This window comes from Aythya ferina (assembly GCF_964211825.1).
Source record: "Aythya ferina genome assembly, chromosome: Z".
NCBI classification, from domain to species: Eukaryota; Metazoa; Chordata; class Aves; order Anseriformes; family Anatidae; genus Aythya; species Aythya ferina.
The window spans coordinates 69,037,757-69,057,658 of record NC_140299.1 but is presented as its reverse complement, the minus strand read 5'-3'; the positions used below and the strand labels follow the sequence as shown (position 1 = coordinate 69,057,658).

Below are 19,902 nucleotides of genomic sequence, written 5' to 3'. Positions count from 1 at the left end.
ACTAAGTCATTAGGGAATCAAAATCAGTTACTGGTGGTTTCAGTTTTCTTTTTGTGTTTTAAACCAGCAACTTCTTTTAAAGGCAAGAAAAAAGCACGATTACTCAGGTTTCTGTAGTTGCTTAGTGACAGTTAGGGCAATGTTCCTCTCAGATAGGCTGTAACCCTCTCCCACAGGGCTGTGAATTTGGCATGGCCACACTGGTGTCTTGAATGGCAGCTTCAAGACAGGGGCACTGGCTCTGTTGCAGCCAGAGCACAGCAAAGCACTTCAGCACTGCTGCCCTGCACTCAGCGGTAACAGTCCTTGTGACAGCTCTTCTCGTGAAGCAGGACTTTGAAGCTGAAGTGTCTGCCTGGGGAATCACTCCAGAATGGGAAAAAAAAACCAAAACAAAACAAAACAAAACAAAACCAGCGATTCTGTATGCTGCAATCCATACTAGAGGGAAGGTTGGAAAATTCCTATCGGTAGGAACCTTAAGCAGAAGTCGAAGCAGGACCTGCAGCCCCCTGGCATCTCACCTCCCAGGTTTTGCTGGCCATTCTGGGCTTGTTTTGAGGCCTGGAATATCAGTGGGAAAAATCACAAGCTCTACGTGCAGGCTTGGTCTAGAGCACTGATGGCAGTCCTCAAACCTGCGTACTGTTCTGGCTCTCTGTCAGGTGTGAAGTGAAGAAGGACCAGATATTGTAATTCACTCTGAAGCACTATAATCCCCGTGGCAGGCTGTTTGTGGATCAGTTCTCAGTGCAGAATGAGGCAGGGCAGGCTGTATTTTATATAAAAGCTTCAGGACCTGCTGTGATGATAAACAACCCTTAGTGCTTCCGTCTGAGTTTCTACAGTACCGCACAAGCACACTTGGTCTGTCTGTTGGTGGTGCTTAGTTCTGCAGCAGCAAATGCTGGAAACCAGCTAGCCCTCTGCCACCAGGGAGCCGTGGCTGCAGGGTGCAGTCCTGAGAGCTCCTGGCAGCGGGAGATCCTACCTCAGAGGCAGAGGAGGGCCACAGGACCTCTGCTGGTCCTTGTGCACTAAGGCAGCAGCGGAGAAGGTAAGAGAAGGTGAGAGTTAAGCGGGCCTGGCTGTGACAACCAGGTGCTGCAGTTACCCCATGGCTTTTTCCCCTTTTCCTGGAGAGCTGCTGGGGCAAAACAGAGATCTCTTTGCCCCTGAACATCACCGTTTTGTAGCTGTTGCTGCACAACTTGATGCCTTTCACCACAGAGCCTGGCGCTGAGCAAAGCAGCTCTGTGAGCAAGGATCAGCTGAGGAACCTGGAGCAGTCCCACCAGCTTAGGGCATGTGTGAACTACGTGGTTAAAGTGGATGCTGCTACAGCACAACAGAGGGAAAAGTGTTATTTCTAAAAGGCCATTGTTGTTGTTTGAGGCAAAATGCTGCCAGGCAGGTGTCTCCGTGCATGTTCAGGTTTCCGAGCACCATCAGGATGTCCCAGAGCAGAACACAAGGTGCCCAAAACAGGCAGATCTGGGTGGATGGCTCAGCGGGAACTGTGTGCCTCTGGCCTGATGAATTAGTCGAATTATTTGCAGTGCACGTGGTAGGAGGCTGGCTGCCAGATTTTTTTTTAATTATTATTTTTTAATATGTCTTCAAGCCTTTTTATTCTGTATTCTTTTAACCTTATGAAATGAAATTTGCAGGGCTGGGGGGGTGGGCAGGAGGAAGAAGCTATAGCAAAGCGTTTCGTTTGGCATCATTAGCATATTTATTAAGATTTGAAGAGCAACAAGTATGTTTCCCACATTGCTGACAGTAAAGTGTTTCTCTGCTTTATTTTTTCAGAGCCAAACTCTATTTGCGCACGAGCTCTGTAGAAATCTGGGGGCTTTCCTGGAGTACATGCAAGAGGCTGCAGGACTCTGTTCTTAACAGATGCGTACAGACAAATTCTAGTACTTTGCTAGGCTGTGTTTACATCAGACCAAGAATAAGCCCTTGGTACAGCAACACGTCTGCCAGGAGAGCCTCCAGGATCCCAGCCATGGTAACAGCAGGCGTTTGGGGTGGGACAGTGCTGGGTTCAATCCACAGCACGCCTGAGAGCTGCGTGTTCCTGGGGGCATTGCTCCCAGGCTAGAGGACGGGTGGTGGGCTGACAAAAAGCTGCCAGGCTGTGTGCAGCCTAAGTTCACAGCCAGGATGTTTCTGCTAGCAGGAAACATGGCAGTCTTCAGCGTTGCATTTATGCAGATGTTAGCGGGGAGAGTAAGCAAAACAGTCCCCAGCGTAACAAAATTTAATTAATGGGCAGGATCTTCTCAACAAAGCAGTGAGGAGAGAGGATTTGACTCGTTGCCGGTGAAAATCTGGACACACGCTTTTGAGGTCGTGTAACTGAGAGGGGTGGGGACTAGAAGAGAGGACGGTCCCTTACTGATTAGCTTGGCTATTTCTGGGGACTTGGTGTTTGCAGCAGGTCTCTATAAAGCTGGTGTTTTTATTCAGGCACGCACAGGATAGAACAATATTAACCCATCCTCCAACGTGAATTTTTGAGGGTCTTATAATTGGTGGCCTTAATTTAAATTTAGCTGCGGGGATAGGGGTAGGGAATCAATCTTTTCTGAGAAACACAGGGATGCATTTGAAACGGCATCTCCAGCTACTTGACTCAGCAACTGTCAGTAAAAAAATACAATTCACAGCTCCTGGAATCAGCCATGTTTCTGGACAGCAGAAGTGCTTGTTAAAGTAGTTGCTCCTCTATAGATATTTAAGATCATTTTCGAAAAAAAAAAAAAATAAAGTATTTTTTTAATACTTCTGTAATTTGTGTGAAACAGTTGAATCCTTCACTCATGCATACCACATCCTAACTATGCGAAACACCGTGCAGAAAGGTTTATAGAAAAGTCAGGTCCCAGGTTAATTAAGTCACCTTCACGCTGGGATGTACTCTAAACTGCGATTGCGTAAAACTGTCAGGCTGTTCCTGGCTTGAATAGTTTCCGACTCTACAGAACACACTGACAGTCCTACTGGATAAAAAATCTTCAACTACAGCCACTAGTTAACTTAAACCATTAGTGCATAAAACAGAACCCAGGCACCACACATACGCTGTCAAGGCACTTCAGCCTTTGGCTTTCCACAGTGGAGCAGAGAGCACTGGGGGTGACCGCCGCAGCCAGGGGCTAGACGCCGGTCCTGCACTTGGGGAAGATGGGCCCGTTCAGCTCCGCGAGTCTGCTCTTCCTCACTGAAAAAGAAGAGGAAGAGGAGTCGGTCGCGGCAGGGGGAGGAGGGGGATGGCAGGTGTGGCTTGCCCGCTGTGAGAAAGATCTTGGGGGCATGATTTCTGCCAGGAGAAATAGCGCGAGCTCTGAGTTCCAGCTCTAAGCAGCAGGTACAGCCCTAGAGAGTTTAAATTAAGGGAAGTAAGCTGAGGTTTCCATCCCTTTGTTACATCTAAAAGCTACTTTGAGCCTCACCTGCCTTATTCTACAGTCAAGTGCATTTCATGCAGTTGTCTTGGAAATTTGACATTGGACAAGACAGAAAGAGATAGACTCCACATTTTTTTTCTGCTAGTTTTTCATAATCACCCTCTCAAATTAAAAACAAAACATAATTTTTAAACTTATACCTTGTGCCTCCAGCCCTTGGATCATGGTTAACGTGGTCTGTAGCTACTCTTAAACTCAGCTCTGTAACTACTCTCAAAGTTGATTTGCAGCTCTGAGAGCTGCGTCTATGACTTTTCAAGAACTGTGTGTAAGCAAAAAAAAAAAAAAGTGTAAAGGGGATGCAGAAGTTAGCTCATGGGGATGAATGTAAATGCCATCACAGCTGGCTCAGACAGGGCATCTCAGAGAACAGAAGCTACAGGACCAAGACCAAGCTCTGGCAGCGCCAGGTGATGGTAGGCAAGAGCGCTGGAGTGCAGCAGAGAGCTATTGCTGGCAGGGAGGAAAATAAAAGTTTTCTATACTTATACGTTGTCCAGGTGTAGAGCTGGGAAGCTATTGCCAGAGACCATGACACCGATGAATGCGAGCTGCAAACAAGAACCGGATCAGACAAAAAATGCAGATCTTAATGGCCAAAGAGGCAAAACGTACACCTGCTGCATGGGAGGCAAAGCTGTACGCTCCTTCCTTCCAACGCAGGAACAATTCAAACATTAGCTCCAGATCTTTCAGTTGAACACAGTGTATTTACGTTCATTAAAAACCTTTCTCTACAAGATGGAAAATAGCAAGCCTTTCCTGGAGCAGCTCTCTAGTGACCAGCAATGCAGTGGCAGGCAGAATGAATAGCCCAGTGGACGGTAATAGGCATGCTGTGTGGTTAGTGGAGAACTGGCACGTAGCTCTATGCTTGGCCATGTTTCATAACAGCACAGTGCCGTCTGAAGCAAGACCGCCTTTTCATTAAAATAAATACATATATTTATCGTCTGTTTAAGTACGACAGCCACTTGGAGCTATTTCTCCACGCTTTTTAAGCCCGAAGCTGATGGATGGAGGAATAGAGGACCCTGTATGCGGTGAACCTCCCGCGGATTAAAATACAGGTTTCCAGCTTTTCGCCGTTCCTTGCCAACTGGCATTTATACCTCAGGTCTTTCCTCAGGAGTGTTTGGAGGTCATGTTTACAGCCACCCTGTTTACCCAGCAGTGCTGGCACTTCCAATATCGCTCCACTGGACGGGTTTCCAGTGCTCTACAGCACCTTGAAGCCAAGCAGTGGAAAGCCTCTGCCATGTTAACTAGCTGAAACAGCACTTTACAGGCTGGCCCACGTTTCCCTTCACGAGCAGTTCTGCTCCCTTCGTCGAGAGTATAAATATAACTCCAAGCCATGTGGCTTCCCCACCTCCCCCCAGAAAACTTCCAGTTTGCTTTGCTGAGGGGGGTGGGCCAAGCCCCGCTGCCTTCAAAGTTCAGCTCTCCTATTTTTCATCTCCTCGTTAAAGTGGAAGTGAAACTGGAGGAAGACAAGCAGTTGGCAGGAATCACAAGTGCTGTCAGCTCGCAACCTGTGTGCCACATCATGCACGTTGCTGCCCAAGCACATTAAAAGCCCGCACTCCTTCACATCGAGACCCTCCCTTACGGCCAGAAACCCTCCCTCCTGGGGGTCTGGGCTCCAGTGTCTCTGGGTTTGAAGCACAACCGGCATCACCGGGCCCCTCAAGAGCTGGTATCTGACTCCATCACACCCCCCACACCCCATTTTTTAACTCTTTTTAGCAAGGTTCTGCCCTCCGCCCCACTCACTGAGGTCGTTGTTGTTCATCATGGCAATGGACGCGCGGAGCCGGGGACCTTGCTGGGTGAAACAGTACCCAAACTTCAGCAGGGTGGTGTTTTTTTCCAGTATGCTCGCAATTTCCATTTCCACTTTGTTGCCCAGGGGCTGGCTCTTTGGAAGGAGAGAACAGAGAAGCAGGTGAGTGAAGGTGTCCTCCTGTTGCTGCTGTCACTTCACCCACAGCCCTCAGCTGCCACCAGCTGGCTCAGGGAAGGACCAGCTTCTGCTTCTCCCTGGCTATGTGGGGGATGCTTGAGACTCTTAATCTTAAATATTTTATTGTTGTAGGCAGCTTGCCCACCTCTGTCCCCCCCTGCCTGGAGACGCAGCGAGTCCCACAGCCCCTGCCGAGCTGGTTGGGTCAGAGGGCGTTCAGAAGGAGCAGGGATCTGCTCACCTTACCCCCTCCCCTCCTTCTGGATCCGCTGCTCCATCCAGCATCCCTGACATGGCACTGCTGGGACGCCTGCTGGCCTGCTCCTGGTACAGCCCAGTGGCTCCAGCTCCTCCAGCACACACCTCACACAAGTCGTCTTGCCCAAAGACTATTTCTTGAAGAGACGTGCAGCGAAGAGGAGCCTGGAGATCCTATCATCTTGACCTCACAGTCGCCTGCCCCAGAGCTCCTCATGGCTCAGCCGCTTCACGTCCACCCCTTGGTTTGGTTTCTGGAGAAACCAAACTTGCCAAGGCATCTGTACTGCTGCACACTCTACAGCCCTCCTGCCGTCTTATCTGCTCCTTCCCTGCACTGCAGTACAAATTTCATTTTTACTAAGTAACCATTAAGCCCACAGCCACCTTAGGTCACCCTCCACCTTGTCCAGCCACTTGACCTCCATCCAGCAAACAGGACATCTTCCCCTGACCAGAGCTCCTGACCACCTGCGCTTTACCTGGTTGTCAATCCGAAGCTCCTCCAGGGCTGTGTTGCCCTGGAGCGATTCAACGAGAGCCAGGATGCCAGCCCCAGAGATGAAGTTTGACTCCACGTTCAGGCTCTTCAGTGTGCTGTTGACCTTCAGCATTTCAGCCAGCGCCTGCGGGCAGAGGTGGGCAGGAAGAGCTGGCATGAGACAAGCAGGGCCAGAGCACCCCGGAGCCCCTCTGCTCTGGGGGATACCTGGGGGACCTGGTGGCAAAGGGGATTCCCTCCTGTTCCTGGGGTATTCTTGCACCTGAGTGTGCTGGAGGGCATGGCAATGCCTCGTACAGATCAATATTTAACTCCACCCCAAAAGGTGACAGCCCTTCTCCTTGTGAAGCCAGCATGGTGGTGGCAGGGGGTCAGCCCTGCCTCCTCCTGCCCACCACTCTTCTTCTGGAAGAATCCTGCAGGCAAATATCAGACCTAGTGGGACTAAAGGGCTGTCTTCTGGAATAAACAACTGAAACCTCCACAGCTGAAAAGGGAAGTGAAGGAACTGAGGTTTGGTTCTGGCTTTCATTACTGCTTGTGACTGAAACACCTGCACCAGAAACCTGAGGTGCAGAACGTGCCCAGTGTGACTTAGCTGTGACAAAGCAGCAAGTGTGTGACTCCAAAAACACCTTGCCCAAGAACAAGCCCTGTCACAACGTTGTCACAAGCAGCTGACACTGTGTGGCATCACACTTACGAAAGCAACAGGATCGTTGCTCTTCGTTCCAACAATGCTGAACTTCTTCACATAGGTGTTGGTCTTCAGTGCTTCAGCACAGGCTTTTAAAGTTGGTATGGGGATATTCTGTGAAAAGAAACGCAGAAAACCAGAGTTAGGTCACCATCTATACAAAGGATATGCAATACATTTAAATAGTATTTCAAAATTATTATTGAGATCGACACCAGACTGAGGTAATTTAGGAAGGGGCTGATGCATGTTTTTTCAAGTTCTCTAGCTATAATTAACATATCCTGAGGACTGTGGCGATGTCTTCATCCCGTTTCCCACTCTGCTGATAGCTCACTCCCTTAATTTCAAGATGCAACGTCTCTGCTGCTTAATTTAATTACCTAGAAACTCAGCTACTTGTGAACACGGGCTCACGGGGGTGTGTGTAGCTAGGATCCACGAGCCTACAAAGCACTGCTCCTGTGCTGTTAAGTATAAATGACAGCACTGAGCAACAGCCATGTAATGTTATGGAAAATTTCTACCTACAGGGCCTGATCCAGAAAGACCTGAAATGATCTCCCTGTAGAACAAACTGCAGTCACTTCTGACTGTAACAAAGCAACGTAAAACAAGGTAAATGTTGCTATAAAATAATATATTTCTGGCTAACATTTCCCATACTAGGTCCCAGCCCAGAAAATACATCTATGCTTATTCTGAGTTCAGCAAAATGAGTACTTTTTGCTTATTGAACATTTTAGGTACTCTTGTCAGATGCAGGCATTTTCATCTGCAAGATCACATGGCTGGTGTCAAGCACATGAAGGTAAAAAACCTTTATGCTACGGAAGGGTGCAGGTGGCATGGCACATGTGTTTTTAACATGCACATGCTGTTAACATTCCTGCCGTATGAACGCATCATCATTGAGCAAACCCCATGGGCTGGGGGTCCTCAAGCCAGGGGACAGACAGCAGCTGTATTTTTCAGTACATGTATGTACCCAGAGGCCATGTAAAAAGTGGTGCCGTGTCCTGGTTTGCTTTCTACAAGAAGAAAAGGAGCCCCAAAGAAGGGACAGGTGGGAGGTGGACTGGGTTACGTACAAGAAGGGAGGTTTCTTCATATTTGCTTGGCAAGTGTCAAGATTAAGAAGCCATTTTCCTCCCACCGTTTTACCTTACAGGAACATCCCCTCCAACAAATGTGACTGACGAAACCACTACAACAACTCTGAGCACTTCAAACCAGACAGGCTGGAGGTGGTTTTCTGCACCTGCCCTCAGTGCAGAGAGCACACGGCTCCTCCAGGCAGCTGACGGCACTCTTCTGCCACCAGCTCCACGTCGTTATCCCACAGCAGGCAGCAATGCCTCCTGCCCAAAAGGTGGGAAGCGCTGGGGCTTCTTGCCTGGCTACACGCAGTGGTATGGCATTAATACCCTGCGCAGCAAAGCAGGCTTGGGCTCTGCCCTCTGTGCGGTGCAGTTGGTGGGAGAGGAGAGCAGGACATACCATGATATTGTTAAAGTTGACTTCCTCAAGGTCAGGATCGTTGTTCTGGATTCTTTTCAGAGTTTCTTCCACATCCGTCGAGTTCGGCTCCTCATCAGGAACGGGCTTGTACTGCGTGGGTTTAATAACGCCTGCAAAGTGAAAAGCAAGATGGGCAAAACCAGAATTAGCCAGAGCAGCAGCACGTCCCCCTTAGGTGTGCTTCCTGCCTTCCCGGAGCAGCACTGGGAGGAACGTACGACCTGAGAGGCAGACATGAGACAAAAGACTGCACAAGCTCTTGCCAGACCTACCCACACTCATCTGTGTCCTGAAATGCTGCCTGGCACTGGGGGCAACCAGCACAGGGCAGCTGGTGCTTGCTGCTATGTGCTGTCAGGGACCACAGCCAGTGGCAGGCATGCCACCCGTGTTTGGATGGCTGCATCCAAAGGGTTGTGGTCAATGGCTCAGTGTCCGAGTGGGGATCGGGGATGATCTGGTGCAGCAGCTTCCTCAGCCAGGCAAGCTCTGGGAGCACAGGACGTCACCACCACTCCTCTGAGGGGTTCCTGTCCTCTCCTCTCAGGTTTCATTTGGAAAGACAGAATAAATGTTCCCACCTCCTTTGGAAAGTGATGTGCTTGACTTTTGGCAGCAAGAAATGATTTTGGCAGGAACAACTGCCCAGGAGACACCTTTTCTGCTCAAAGGGGATTAACGTTTCCAGGCAATCTCCCTAGGTGAGGTGTGAATTGTCGCTGGGAGGAATCGCCTCCACCCACAGGGCTCCCCTGGGAAGGGGCAACATCCCATCTCCCCAGCAAACACCAGGAGATGGCAGACTGCAGAGGAAGCACCTCCCTGGCAGGCACCAGCCCAGAGCTGGACAGCTGTAGCACTCGCGTGCCAGCCAAGGAAGGGGTCTTTGCTCACACACGAGCGTGGCAGGGGTGGCAGGAGTCCAGCGAAAATAAAAGCCCAACCCTCAGCCTAAAAATAATTCCCACTTTGCCTCTGTGTCCAAGCTGGCAGGGAAAGGCTACAGCCTGCGACGCGCTCTGGATCACTTACTGTTAAGCCCTTCTTTGTTCACAATAGTGCTGCTCCCCAGTGCCTGGTAGTACTGCTGGTTGCTCATCAAGGTGTGCATGCCAAGGATGGCTGCAGACAAAAGGAAAGGAGAAAAACCTCGAGTTATTGCGGGCTCCACAGCCAGGAGAAGACACTTGTGCCCGTGCTGCCCAGGATGGGGTCAGCAGCACACTGCATTTTTCTGTACCGGCACAAAGCAAGGCACAAAGGTGGGACCACCCCCAGCTGTCACAGACACACAACAGGGCTCAAATGCACCCTTATTCATGCCAGTACAGCTTGACTCAGAGAAGAGGAATGCTGCACGGACAGCAAACAAACAGCCAAGGCTTCCCAGCACCAGCCTCAACTCAGCGTCATGTGAAAACACAGCGGGGAAGACAAAACTGAAAAAAAAAATAAATGCCATCACCGGGATTTAATCTCAGGGTCCAGGCCAGCAGGAGTCTGCACATCCTCATCATCCCGCTCACCTGGGCACGTGCCACGCCAGGTTTTGAGATTTTTTTTTATTATTATTATTATTATTTTAAAATAACTATACGACTTCCTGCAGAAAAATGCACGCATGTGGACACTTGTCGTATACAGGCACATATGAACAAGTATTGACCTCAAGACGGGCACAGTGGTTAAAACAAATAAAAGACCAAAAGTAACTCGCAGGCTCAGCTCTTTGGACACCCCCCCACGTGCAGCTTGGTGCGACAACAAAAACCCTCTACCAGCCAGGACTGTAAACACCTGGGCTGCAAGCAGGGGAAGGATTTGCTATTACAGCCATGTGGCTTTGCCCTTCTGCTCTCTTTCTGAGGTAGAGTTCATGCTGGTAGATGACAGTGACCTGCAGCATTTTCAAGTCTGGTGCTTACCGTGCATTATCCATGAGCACACAAGCCAAATGAAGACATCCCATCTCTGCCTCCCTCAGCGGACCAAAGGCACATAAACCCTTCCAGGACTTTTTGGGAGCCACCCACGAGAACTGTCCTACCGGGCTTGCCAAGGAAGGGAGCCAATGTGCCACGGCTGACAGCGAGCCCTGCTAAATAGGCAGGAGCTGTTTCACAGCCTTGGCAAACTCAGAAAAGCAACACTGTCAATATTGAGCCTTCAGCACAGCTTGTATCACATCAGCTCTCGAGTGTGTTCTCCCCAGGCCTGCAGAACAAAGTGCCCTCAGCAGCATTTCTAGGTGAAAGTAATTGCTTCACAGGTCTGGGGCTTAGACAGATGGGTTTTAGAGAGAAGTGCTTTACAGGATGTTAGTAGCAGAGTGAAATAGCAAAACCAAGAGATGCAATGCTCAGCCAGGGCAAGTGCATTGGAAGCCCTCGTGCAGAAATGCATTTCTGAGCCTGAGGATGGTTATCAGGAAGATGTCTGTGTGGTGTGGTTATCCTACAGGCTGTCTCGCAGCAGGGAGGACACTGCTGCAGAGCACGGACATCAGAAGGAGACAGAACTGGAGGAGGAAGCCAGAAGCACTGAATTACCCATCGGGAGCTAGACCAGCATGGGATGTGAGCCTGGCAAAGCAACCGAGAGGTGTTCATACACTGCTTTGGTCGAGGCATTTCCTGTCTCAGCCGCAGAGCTATGTCCATGCTGCTGCCTTTGCCAAGATACCAACACTGCATTCTCTAAAGCAGCAAGCAAGGAGGCTTGCTGGGGGTCTCCTCCACTCAGACACCATAGCCTGCAAAGCAGCAATGAGGCAATGCTTGAATTTAACCAAAATAAGAGGCTTGAACCCCTCAGAGCAGGGACCATTCCTGCCCTTCTTGGTTTGCAAGGGGCTTGGCTGCTCCAGTGAATGGCACACCATGCTTTGAAAGACCCCAGCCTGACGGCTCCATTAATAGAACAAGAAATTCATGTTTCACTGGGTCTGTTTGATTTGTTTCCCAAGGGCTTGGCTTAAAGGGAGCTGTGTTCCCAAAGGAGATGGGCGATGGGCTGCAATTTGCTAGGTGCAGTGACAGAGAAAAGAGAAACAAAGAGCCCGTGGATAAATCGTACTTCTCCTTCCTCAGCTCCGGTCCATGCTCCTGAGTGAATCACACGGGGGTGCTGGGCTGGAAGTAACTCTAAATATATGTTTCCTTTTTTACGAAGAAACAAATCCTGTCAAAACCAACGGCATTCACATAAACAGCAGAGAGCTCAATAGCTCACGTCCCACAAAAGAGCAAAGATAAATCAGTAGCTAAATAACTCAAACCCCGAGTCACGTGTAGCTGTTTTACCAGCAATGTCACAGAGCTCTGCATCAGAGGCATTAGCGAGGGCTTCCTCCAGCTCCGGCTCCAGAGTCACGCTTTCCAGAACAGGATCCATCGGCTTCTCCTTGGGGATCCAAATTTTCCCTGCAAATGCAAAGTGAGGTCACGCTCAGCACAGCCACAGCACCCGTCCCACTGCCACAGAGCGGGGCGGAAAGGGCAGGGGGGCACAAGGACCTAGATAAAAGATCGGAGCAGATGAAGAACCCCTTCCTGTTAGCAGGTCCGTGTCCTGCTGCAGTGTGACAGGGGGCAATGGGCCAGGCACCTCCGGCTGTGGAGCAGGATGCTTGTATCAGTGTGGTGGTGGCACCTGCAGCAGCCCTTGTGTTACTTTCATACAGAGCGACTTTCCAGTGCATGGTGCTCTGAAAGCACAGCCTGATGCGGTAGGACTTCACTTCTTTGAAGGCTGCCTCACAGAAATGTAAAAGGGATGCAGGTTTGCCAACACTTGGGTGGACCAAGGGAGGCCAGCGGCCTGGATCCAGTGCTGTCCCTCAGAGCACTGCCACCCCACCACGAGCAGAGCAGGGACAAGCAGCAAGCAGAGCTCCCCTCTGCCACCCTTGGGCTTTCTGAAGGTGGACACGTGCTGGGCAGGGACACCTCCACCACGGCTGGCCAGGAGGAGGCTGTGAGGAGACACCAGCAGCGGGGCAGGCAGCATCCTGCAGCAGCCCCGCATCGCCGCAGGGAGATAGCGAGCGCAGGGCCTGGCATACCAGCCGGGGCTATTTTCGTCCCCTCTCTGAAACCAGAGTCAGCAACACCGGAGGGGAGAAACAACAATCCAGCCGCTCGGGGCTGTGCAGACGCAGAGGCAGCTAAATTTAGCCCCAAGGAAGAAGCAACTGCGCGGTGGGCTCTCCCGGAGAGAGATGGAGGCGGCTATAAACGGCGCCGGGCGAAACCGCTCATCTCCTGCCGGAGGGGCCACAGCTGCTCTGCAAAAATAGGCAGCGTGTAATTTAAAAATATATGTATTTTATACATAAATATATATATAATATATTTATATGTGCATACATATGATGTGTATATTGTAGAATAAAAATGTAATTCGCCGTCTCTGGCTGACACTCGATACAAACCGTGCCTTCACTCAGCAGCCTGTCGCAGGTGAAACGATGTTTAACGTGTCTGAGATCGCATGGGGTTGAAGTATAATTAACTCAGCACAGAAGCTGAAAAACCCAAAACGCCTCTGGCTGAGCGCTGCCTCCTGCTGCCGTGCTGGCCAGGCTGGTGACCACAGCCGGGCTCAGGCATGCTCAAAGCTGCCACATCTTCCTGATGGGGCTCAGTGACATCTTTCTGTTTGCATCATTCAAGGAGAACTCATTTTTTTTTTTAATAAAAATGCTTTAAAACAAGCTCTCCCTCAGCAAGGCACAGGGATCGCTAAGAAGGGGCAGGAAGCCTTAAGGAAGGCTGCACTGGGGGCTGTGCAGTATTGACATGCCCAGGTGCTCGCGCTGGGCTGTGAGGGGTGACCATACCTCTCTTTTCGCCTGTGAAAGGAACCAAGTCTTCTCTGTCTTTAACGTCTTTTGCCTGCTTTTCCAGGTGGGCCATGAGCTCTTCCCTTCTGAACGGGCCAGTTGGTGGCTTTTGCGTCTGATCCCTCTGCCTGAGCCCCGCCGGCAGCAGCGCGTTCTGGGCACGGGGGGAGAAACACGGGTCATCTCTGCAGGCCTCCATCCCTCACACACTCACCCCTACCCACCTCTCCTCTTGCACCGCCTTTCTTCCACTTGCTGGACTTCTCAAAGTCTCAGAACCTGTCTCCATCCAGCCCCAGTGGCTCCCATCTCTGCTAAGACACGATGCTCCTTCCCTCCCCCAGCACGAGATTTCAGACACCAGCTCCACGGCAAGATCTCCACGCTGCCAGGTGGATGCTTCTCCACAACAGCAGCTCCGTCCTTCTCTCTGGGGGCTCTCAGCCATCCCCTCCTGCTCTTCCTATAGCCTCCTCCCACGTGCTCACCACCTTTGATACCTCCTAAGCTCTGCAGATCTCCTCCCTATCCGTCTGTCCACGGGCCAGAGGACCCCACTGGAGGTGGGGGCTGTGCCCACTGGTCCCATGAACATCAGCCTGGAAAAATCCCCACGTCTTTCCAGCAGAGAGTGGCGGTGGTCCACAGGCCAGAAGGGTGGTGGTGCCTGCAGCTCCACAGCCCCAGAGCCCCAGCCCTTTTTTCCAAGCTGTCTCCTCGTTACTCAGCCACGTCAGCCGCCGCAGGAAGTTGCTTTGTGCCTGACACATACGGCACGTAAGCACCTGCTTATATTTAAATATAGAACAGCCTTAATGCAATAAGTCTGTTCCCAGATCTGACACTAAGCGTGTTCTTTAAAGCTCTGCTGGACAGAAGGCAACATTTGTTTTCTTTAAGACGCCCAAGGTGATTTTCAACAAGACGCCGACTTTTCCGTGCCCACCTCAGTAATTCACTGTAACTTAAATCTGTTTCAGTGAAAAGCCTGGGAAGAACGATTACTAATAGCAAGTAATTAGCCACAGCCAACCTTGGTGGGCCACTCAGCAGCGCACCACTAACGCACCAGCCAGGAGGCGTAAGGAACAGCTCTCTTCCTCAGGCTTCGTGCTGTGCAAGGTGAGGATGCAGCTCGGGTACCCAGGCCACAGCTGCACGGACGGGCTGTCACCATTATTTTACCTCTTCACACCTTTCACAGAACCCTGTCCATCTCCGCATCTCCTGGGCCAGCTGTAACCAGCCCACCACCACGCAGACACAATGCTGGGAGGCAGCCTGCCACCTCTTAATTACTCTCCCGTGTTGACGCTGCAATTAAAAGCACTGATGATGCAATCTGCACTGCCCATCATTTCCCCCCGAAACATTAACCGCACGTTGCAGGAACAATTTCTCACTTGGCAGTGCCCAGCCTCATCATCTAACGCTGCCGTAACCCAAAGGCCTGCCAGTTGGCTCCGCGCAGCCCCTGCCACAGCACAGCCTTGCCTCCAAAAATGTTTTCGCTGTTTGGCATCAGCAGGCCCAGCATCTGCATTTGTGCAGCTCCAGATGATGTTGGGAGGCTAGAAAGCAACTGGCCCAGTTTGCAGAACTCAGGGGTTTGCTTTTCTGACTGCAGACAGGAGAATACTGGCCATTTGGAGTTTGCTGCAAAAAAAAAGCACCCGGCCCAGAAAACCCAAAACACTGCCTGAATGTGGCCTGATGAGAAGTAGTGATTCCCACAGGTTCCTAAATATCAAGGCAGGTCTTCCTAAAATATAAGGGTGTCAGGACGGTGTAAGCCCAAGCACCTTGCTGCGAGAAGCGGTGTACAACACCAAAACTATCAGCAGGTTTTACTCCAAAAGCCTGGTAATTTAATCATTGGGCCAGAGACCAGTACAGTGCTGGTCACACCACGGCATGCACGCTGGGCACGGGCAGGGGGACACAGCAAAAACAAAACCCCACGTAGAGCCTGTGCTCACAGTGCAGGAGCACAACTGCTCCTGCCCGTCTGGGGCCAGCCTGTCCCATCCCTGCACCGAGTAGAGGCTCTGCAAAGGACCCCACCGAGGTACAGGATACTAATGCAGCACATTTGCCCACAGCTACGTGGGATTTACCACCTCCCAAGCCTCATTTCAAGATGACTTACATCAGGATCCAGCTCTTCCAGGTCATTCTCCAACTGCCTGAGCTCCTCCTCCGTCAGGGTACCAAGAATCTTGTCTTCATCCAGGTCCCGGTATTTCTCTAGCTCCTTTCTGTAAGACATCTTAGAGCAGCCCGGTGAATATCACTCTCACGCCGAAAGAGGACCTGAAACGAAAACACGGAGCGTAGCCGTGAATGCATGAAACATGACCCCGCAGCCCTGCTGGCGGGGGAACGCTGGCTCTCACGGACTCAGACTTGCGCAAGATTTATGCTCAAAGCGTGGCTGGCTCCGAAGCCAGGTCAGATTGCTCAGGGCCCCCCTGCCCACTTCCAGATGCACGTAGCGACCCAGGGCCAGGAGAGCAGTGATGTCGGGAGCGCCTCGCCCCACCATGGGCTCACAGGGTAGCACGGGGATGTATCAGCACGGGGCTCTGGCTGGGGACACCCAAGCAATGCGGGGTGTTAACACAACATCCCAGGCAATTCATCTCTTTGGGGGGCAATAAGCCACAGGTGGTAAAGCCTGCAGCTCACCCACCCTTAGGAGCACCACCGTGCACGTGGCACTGCTGCGGCCAGGAGGGAGAGGAGATCTGCAGCACCGCCGAGTCCCTCCGAGCCCTGCGAATCCCCACGAGGCTGCAGACCTGAGCGCTCCTTCCTGCAGGACTTGTAAGGCAGCTGCGGCTCCAGATAGGAAAATTATCTTTAGCCTGCCCACGAAAGGGCACATTAACGCGTAGCGGCTCGACAGCGAGCCCTTAAATTTAGAGCCGTCATCTGCTGGGAGGCTCGGCCTCCCCTGGCGCGCCCGCCCGCCGTCCCCACATTCCTGCCACTCGCCACCTGGGCGCGATGCCTCGCTTATCAGGGGCTTATCAGGGGCAGAGCTGGGAGGCAGGAGGTCCCGGGGACCCCGACCTGGAGGCTGACGGAGCGTGAGGAGCTGTGTTCGTGCACCTCCATCTCCGTCCCCGTCCAGGGGGGAGATGTCCCGCAGGCACAGAGCCGTGTGTTGGATGCTCCTCCAGCCACTTCTGGGAGTTTGGGAGAGGATCAACCCGGTTCTCCACAGGTCCGTTCCACCAGGCGTGTCCTCGGTGCCTTCCCAAGCCCGCAGCGTTGATCTCTGGTTACTTTTAATTAAACCTACCCATACTCCAGGCTCGGGCGGCGCAGGAGGCACCACAACAAACCGCACGCACAGCACACGCAACCCGCACAGGGCTGAGCCCACCACAACTTTAAGCAGGTGTTCACCAAAAAAAAAAAAAAAACACAAACCACCAGGATTTGTACAGAAAGACGTCAGGAAGGCAGCAGAGAGGAAGGGCGAGGGGGCAAGGCTCTGCGCGCCCAGGGCTCGCCCCGGCCGAAAGCCCCCCGGCAGCGACCCCCAGCCCAGCCGTGCCCGAGGAAGGGCAGGGGAAGAGGAGCCCTGACAGCCCCCGGGGGGCACGGGCAGAGGCTCCTCCACCCGCAGCAGGTGCCCCATGCCGGGGGGACAGGCTGCAGCCCCTCGGCAACCCGTCCCGACCCCCAGATCCGAGCCGTGCCCGCTTACCGCAGCACCGCTGCTCCGAGCCGAGCCGAGCCGGGGGGCGGGGGTCCGGCCCGGCACAGCACGGCACGGCCCGGCCCGGCACCCAGCGGGGCGGGGAGGGGAGGGGAGAGGCCCCCGGCCGCCCACCCCTTCCCCAGAGCCACGGCAACTCCCCTCGGAGCCGCCCTCCCCTCCCCTTCCCTTCCCTTCCCCTCCCCTCCCTTCCCCTGCCCCGCAAGGGAGCCCCCCCGTGGGCTCCACGCACCGAGGCTGCGGTGAAGCACAACCGGGGGATTGCACCGATGGCTGAGCGCTTGTATCGTGTGATTATCGTGTGATTATCGTGAGATAAGCGAGGGTCGGGCAGTGCAGCGAGCTGGCAGCACCGCCGCCAGCCTTCAGCCAGCCCCCGGAGGTGAGCGGCGCGGACAGCGAGGAAGGGGATGCATAAAACAATGTCGTGAGTAAATAGATCAGCATTACAGGCAGCAATTATTAAACAAATATCATTATTATATCATGCTATAAACAGTTTTGTTCTCTCTGTCACACCAACACCCCAACCCTCTGAGCCCCACGCTGGGTGCAGACTGATGTGGGTTAACCCCAGCAGCTCCCCCCCCCAGTGCAGCAGGGAGTGGAAGAAAATGGAAAAAGGCAAAAGAAGTGCAAGAACTTGGAGGTTGAGACCAGAAGAGTTTAGCATGAAAGAAGGAAAATACCAAAGAAAATGAAAAAAAAAAAAGTAAAAAGGTGTGAAATGGCTCACCGCTCCCTGGCTGATATCCATCCGCTCCCCAAGCAGCAGCAGCCCCCAGATGATGACACAGTGCCCTGGATGCCACGGGACATCCCTTTGGCCAGTTTGGGTCAGCTGTCCTGCTTCTGTCCCCTCCCAGCTCCTGCTGCACCCCCAGCCTGCCCGCTGGCAGAGCGGCGTGAGAAACCGAGGGCCTTGGCTCTCTGCAAGCACTGCTCTGCAGCAACCAAAACATCGGTGTGTTATCAGCATTGCTCTCGTCCCAAATCCAAAACACAGCGCCACAGCAGCTCCAAGGAAGAAAAATATCTTCAGAAAATATAAAATGACTTCAGAAAAATAACAGCCCAGAAAAATAACAGCCGAAACCAGGACATTATTATATGCAGGAACTAGTTCACTACAGGGAAAGTGCTCCTGGGTTTGATCAGGTAGGAAGCACTCGTTTCTCTGGTACCTGTTCTCTGTCCCATGGCACCGCACAAAGCAGCTCCAGTGCAAAGGCAGTGAGACTGAATGAATGTTCTTGCTTCGTGTCTGGGCTTTTTAGACTCTGGAGCAGCCAGCTATAACCAGGGAGACAGTGAAGGTATGTATCCTCAGACCCTAGGAGGATAAGACAAGCAGCTCAAAAAGCATCTTACATCTCCTGAGCATCTACCAGGCTGCTCCCCCTGCTACTACAAGTGTAAATCCCAGGTCTGCTCCATTCCATCACTTTGCAGGTGCACGTCTACTACTGGCCAACAACAGGCCTCATAGTGTGCAAACAGTCTGGGTATTCTTTGAACAGCCCAACAAACTACAGCTCCACGAAATTACCCTGTGCCATTAAACTTTTCCAGCAACATTTGCAAGCTTGCAGGTGTAGGTGTCATATGCTCTTAGGCACAACAGAAAGCTCTCCCACTCTTCAGAACCTCAGGAAAGAGCTTTTCTCATCCTAATGACCCACACCATCCGGATTTTTTGGCTCAGCAGCAGTCCTATGTAGAAAGAAAACTCTTTTGCATTAATGTTTATCCTACGGCAGCTGGAGATCACATTGATTCTTTCACCTACATTCATCACCTTTGCAGCTGAGGAAGGAGAAACTATAAAAAATCCTGGAAGAATGATTAATTAAAAGCAGATGAAAGCTCTTTTAGGCCTGATAGTGACCTTGCTAAAACGGCAACCAGAAGCTGTATATGCCAGGTAACATGCAGTGTTGCATGCAAAAAAATAAAAATAAAAAAAATCAGTGGAATTCTTAAGAGGTTAGACAGATTGGCAACCCAGAGAGGCAGACAATACTGTCCTTTTGCATTTGTCTTTGGGTGCTGGGCTCAACAGTCTCTGGCTTTCTTTTCTTTGTAGTACAATGTCACCCACTGCTTCCAACCCCAGTGGTCACTTACTGCAGGGAGCTCCTGAAGGAAACCAAGGCAGTTACTGGAGAAACAGCTGGCTGATAAGACGAGCCTGCCTCACACAGTTTTAGCTGAGACATTGCGTTATGTTTCACCTTCAGTCAGGGCACCTGTGCTGATGCCAGAGCCAGGGTGGGTGAGTGGGTGAGACTACCCTGCGGGTTCTGAGGACGGGAAGGAGCAGTGGGCTACTGAATGCTCTCAGGCATAACACAACTTCCATCTCACTGAGTACACTTGAGAATCTCACCTCTGCACACTTAACTATGGGCAGGACCATGTTAACTTGACTTCAGCAAGGCTTTTGACACCGTCTCCCACAGCATTCTCCTCGGGAAACTGGCTGCTCTTGGCTTGGACTGGCGCACGCTTCGTTGGGTTAGAAACTGGCTGGATAGCCGGGCCCAAAGAGTCGTGGTGAATGGAGCCAAGTCCAGTTGGAGGCCAGTCACTAGTGGCGTCCCCCAGGGCTCGGTGCTGGGGCCGGTCCTCTTTAATATCTTCATCGATGATCTGGACAAGGGCATCGAGTGCACCCTCAGTAAGTTCGCAGATGACACCAAGTTAGGTGCGTGTGTCGATCTGCTTGAGGGTAGGAAAGCTCTGCAGGAGGATCTGGATAGGCTGCACCGATGGGCTGAGGTCAACTGCATGAAGTTTAACAAGGCCAAGTGCCGGGTCCTGCACCTGGGGCGCAACAACCCCAAGCAGAGCTACAGGCTGGGAGAGGAATGGTTGGAGAGCTGCCAGGCAGAGAAGGACCTGGGAGT

General features: G+C 52.0%; 1 protein-coding gene across 4 annotated transcripts; it reads right to left on the bottom strand.

The window, feature by feature from the left end:
* Positions 1–1,711: 1,711 nt before the first annotated feature.
* On the bottom strand, positions 1,712–17,850 carry TMOD1 (tropomodulin 1). Of its 4 annotated transcripts, XM_084503345.1 has the most exons (11): positions 17,730–17,850; positions 15,413–15,576; positions 13,261–13,417; positions 11,723–11,842; positions 9,453–9,542; positions 8,400–8,530; positions 6,906–7,013; positions 6,183–6,326; positions 5,253–5,397; positions 3,962–4,027; positions 1,712–3,229 (listed from the first exon to the last, which is right to left on the bottom strand). In XM_084503345.1, the coding sequence occupies exons 2-10, from the start codon at positions 15,530–15,532 to the stop codon at positions 3,993–3,995; spliced, it is 1,050 nt and encodes a 349-aa protein (XP_084359471.1). In that variant the 5' UTR covers positions 15,533–15,576; positions 17,730–17,850; the 3' UTR covers positions 1,712–3,229; positions 3,962–3,992. The 4 variants fall into 4 exon arrangements, with proteins under 4 accessions (XP_084359471.1, XP_084359468.1, XP_084359469.1 ...); XM_084503342.1 differs by lacking the exon at positions 3,962–4,027; XM_084503343.1 differs by lacking the exons at positions 3,962–4,027; positions 17,730–17,850 and adding an exon at positions 16,982–17,103.
* Positions 17,851–19,902: the final 2,052 nt, after the last annotated feature.